We start from the raw sequence: 4,146 nt of genomic DNA, 5'->3' as shown, positions 1-4,146 counted from the left end.
AGTAGCTTGCTTACCAACCACATAGTTCCTAGTTCATTCCCACTGCGTGGCACCTTGGGCAAGTGTCTTATACTATAACCTCGGGCCGACCAAAGCCTTGTGAGTGGATTTGGTAGACGGAAACTGAAAGAAGCCCGTCGTATATATGTATATATATATATATGTATGTGTGTCTGTGTTTGTTCCCCCAACATTGCTTGACAACCAATGCTGGTGTGTTTACGTCCCCGTAACTTAGCGGTTCGGCAAAAAAGACTGATAGAATAAGTACTAGGCATCCAAAGAATAAGTCCTGGGGTTGATTTGTTCGACTACAAGGCGGTGTTCCAGCGTGGCCACAGTCAAATGACTGAAACAAGTAAAGAGTAATATATATACCCTCAGGCCTTCAAGCAGGCTATCCACATGCTAGAAAAAACAGCCAAATCTCACAAAACTGTGATAACATAATGTAATCAATCTACTCACCTTTCTGCAAAGATTTCTTTCAGAGTAATTTCCTGCAGTAACATGACAAAGTATTTATGTGAAATTAACCACGCCATCACCACCCTATCACCACCATTGACCACACTACTCACCCGCCACATTATCATTGTCAACAACAACAACAAAGAACATTAAATTAAGATATTAACCTTCGGACATCTTTGAAACACATCCAGAACTTTCCATCACCACACCTTGCAAGTAGATTATGTTTAGTTGCTGGATTAATAGTGTCCCAAAGTGGAGAATCATTGGACCATTTGCCTTTCCAACTGAAGCATTTCCAAGGGTTACGAATCTGGAGAAGTCTGGAAAAGAAAGTCAATAAATAGTTAATGGATTAAATTATCAGATAATGTTTTTCATGCTTTTGAAGTCTTATTATTATAGTTTCAATATTGATTGGTTCATTGTGATTGAGTGCAGCCAAAGCCAAGATTGTAGCTAAAGGTCTTAAGGTTATAACTTATATTAAATGCTTAGCACAGGATGTCAACATGAGTGTAGAATACTTAAATCAGTATACAATCAGTCAAGATATATGTGGTTTGTGGTTCAAATTCTGTCCTCGTCATTACATACAGTGAGTCTCTAAAAAGCTTTAAAAAATCATCATCATCACTATCATTTAATGTCTGTCTTCCATGCTTGCAAGGCAGAGGATTGCACCATTCTTCACTGTGTGTTTTGACATGGTTTTTATGGCTGGATGCCCTTCATAACATCCACCACTTTACAGAGTGGACTGGGTGATTTTTACGTGGCACCAGCAAGGTCTGAGCACACTCATTAAAAATTTAGAAATAAATAAATAAAAACCACCAAAGATAGATTTATGGTTAAGAGGTTTGCTTCTAAGTTTTATACTACTATGTAACACTTTTCAGCAAATATCTTCTACTAAGCTTGACCAATACCTTTATCTGTTCATTCATTTAATGTTCATTTTTCCATGCTGGCATGTCAAATTATATTAGACAGGATTTTACGGCCAAATGTTTTTCCTGTTGCCAACTCATTTTACAGTTAAGGGCATTTTTTTTTTATTCCACAAGTCTTTGAAAGCACAAAACAATGTCATCAAGAAATGTAAAGATCAGATCAATGTTTCAAAGAGCTCAAAATAAGTGATGCTTTGGAATATCGATAGGTGTGTGGGTGTGTGTGCATGCACACATACAAATGCATACTTGTAATGTGGACTTCAGCATAGTTTCCATCAACCAAACTCACACCCAATGCATTAGTTTGCCTGATGCTATATTAGAAGACATTTACTCAAGATGCAGAGAGAAGACTGTGTTGATATGGACATGTGGTGTAAATGGAGGATGACAGTTGCATGAGGCTATAATCTATTCTGTCAAATATTTTAAGCAGCTCAGCACAATTCCAGATGGAACAAGGGTTTCCTGTCTTCATATCCCAAATTGCCTTATCTATCATACTGCTGTCAAGTAGGATAGCTAGTCCCTCAGTTGGGTCAATGTTACATTTTCCCCATTTAATAGCCTTTAAAAGTAGCACTTCCTTGACTCTAGCATTTCAGAATCACAAAGTGGAAGTACATCATTATCTACCCCCATACACGCTCTGTGTTATAAACTGTCTTGCTATCTGGAACACCTCATGCTGTAAGACATTGGTAAACCACTTCCTTTCAGTTTCTGCTCTTGCTATATAAACCTCTTGTCCATCTACTGTTTCTAAAACCTGTCACTTCTCTTTTATAGCCCTGTCTACCTCATTGCTCTCCCACCTAGTTACCCTTGGCTGGCTGAAGCTTTGCCCCAGCTACAAATTTAGCCTGTCAACCTCAGGAAACCTTGTGAATATGTTAGAAATCAATATTTAACAAAGAACAAAACTCCTCACCTGTTTCCTTCTACCTCCTGAACATCCAACACTGAGTAAGCATGATTTTTGGCTAGTCCTAAACTTTCGTAGTCCAAATCTGTATCATTGGAATTTACTTTATCACCACAAGCACAGGCAATCAAAAATCTAAAAGAAAAAGTAAACAAAACAAAATAATAAAATACTTAGGTTGCAAAAAGAACTCAATATCCTCTGTAAATGCCCAACCTAAACACAATTACCAGCAAAAGCTATTTGAAACAATGCTATTTTCTGAGTTAACAAGTTGTGACTACTTGACCTGCTAGAAACAGGAGCCAAATCTCCAAATTACACCCAGCCATCTTAAAAGAGGAAGACAATTTTGATAAAGGTAATATAATTATTTGAATTGAAACCAAGTGTATTATTAATTATTTCTTGAACTCCACAGATAGATGAAGTGCAAAAATGAACGTTGCCAAGATAAAACTGAATATCAAATGACAAGTGAGCTAGCACTACAATTTGTTGGCCTCAATAACATAATTATACTATTGCTCTCTTGCTAACAGTAATCTTTTTACCAAAAATGGAAGAAACAAAGAAGCCTTGATTCACTAGAAATAACTTTCAAATTTCTCTGAGATCACACAGGCCACTACCATCGTATTCATTTTTTAACATCTGTCTGGATGGATTAAATGATTTAATAGAATCTGACAGATCCGAGGATGGCAACAGTACTCCAATAACTGTGTTAGCACAGCTTCTTCAGTTAAATGCCTTTCCTAACACCAACCACATTACAGAGTGTACTGGGTGCTTTTTGCAGGTCACCTGCACTAGTGAGGTCGTCATCAGCTTGCAAGAGTAAGATTTCTGTGGACTAATTGGGAGGCAGCTCTATGTTAGATGAGAGGTTAAAGTATGATAGAAAGGATCAGAACACAAATCTATTGCTTTAGAGGGGTTACATAGCTACTTAGAGTATAGCATAGTGGGTGGGATTAACAAAGGTAGAGCTGGAAAGGGAGATGAAATAGTAGTGATGAGGTATCAGAACGAATCCTCAAGATACAAGGCGAATAGAAGTGAGTGGAGATAGAAGAGAGAGAGCATGGAAAGGTAGAGGTTGCAAGAGTGTAGAAGGAGAGTGAGGAATGGGTGAGTATTATGAATGAAGCGTTGAGGGATGAGGAATATGCTGGAGGCAAGATATTTATCATCTCTCCATCCACATTTTGCAGCGATCATCCTTTCGTGTTACCAAATTCTCTCCTTCTCCACCACCATACAATTTCAGTTTCCCCATGCAGTATGCTTACCTTTCCCCTTTCCTCCATACCTCAATCCTACCCCAACCACTACAGTGACTGAGTGGGGTTGAGATATGGATGTAGTAAATAATGGACAATGGGTGGGGTGATGAATGGTACATACAAGTTGGGGGAAAAGAAGAGGAGAGCAGGGAACGACAATGTACAAAAGTGGGGAAGAACAGCAGAATTCTAATAACGATATAGTGATGAGGTAAAAAGTGAAAGAAAGAAGTGTAGGTGGTTAGGTAAAAAGAATGCAAGGGAAAAGGTAAGCGTAGTGCATGAGGAGAGTGAAATTGTATGAAGGTGGAGAAGGAAAGATAATTTGGTAACAGAGAAGAGAGAAAGAATACTAAGAACGATATAGTGATGAGGTAAAAAGTGAAAGAAAGATGTGTAGGTGGTTAGGTAAAAAGAATGCAAGGGAAAAGGTAAGCGTAGTGCATGAGGAGAGTGAAATTGTATGAAGGTGGAGAAGGAAAGATAATTTGGTAACAGA

At 38.1% G+C, this 4,146-nt stretch overlaps 1 protein-coding gene across 6 annotated transcripts in view; it reads right to left on the bottom strand.

Annotated features, from left to right (window-relative positions):
• LOC106880624 (calpain-15) overlaps positions 1–4,146 on the bottom strand; it is a 75,319-nt gene that overhangs the window by 35,310 nt on the left and 35,863 nt on the right. For all 6 annotated transcript variants that reach the window (XR_008265413.1, XM_014930653.2, XM_014930656.2 and 3 more), the window contains exons 8-9: positions 2,365–2,493; positions 639–797 (exon numbers count right to left, since the gene is read on the bottom strand). Coding sequence is in view for 5 of the 6 variants with exons in the window: in XM_014930653.2 (XP_014786139.1) it covers positions 639–797; positions 2,365–2,493 (288 nt within the window). In the remaining variant the exon portion in view is untranslated. The remainder of the gene's footprint in view (positions 1–638; positions 798–2,364; positions 2,494–4,146) is intronic.

Source organism: Octopus bimaculoides, chromosome 13, assembly GCF_001194135.2.
Source record: "Octopus bimaculoides isolate UCB-OBI-ISO-001 chromosome 13, ASM119413v2, whole genome shotgun sequence".
Classification (NCBI taxonomy): Eukaryota; Metazoa; Mollusca; class Cephalopoda; order Octopoda; family Octopodidae; genus Octopus; species Octopus bimaculoides.
The sequence above is the reverse complement of the archived record's forward strand: the minus strand, read 5'-3'. Positions and strand labels throughout refer to the sequence as shown.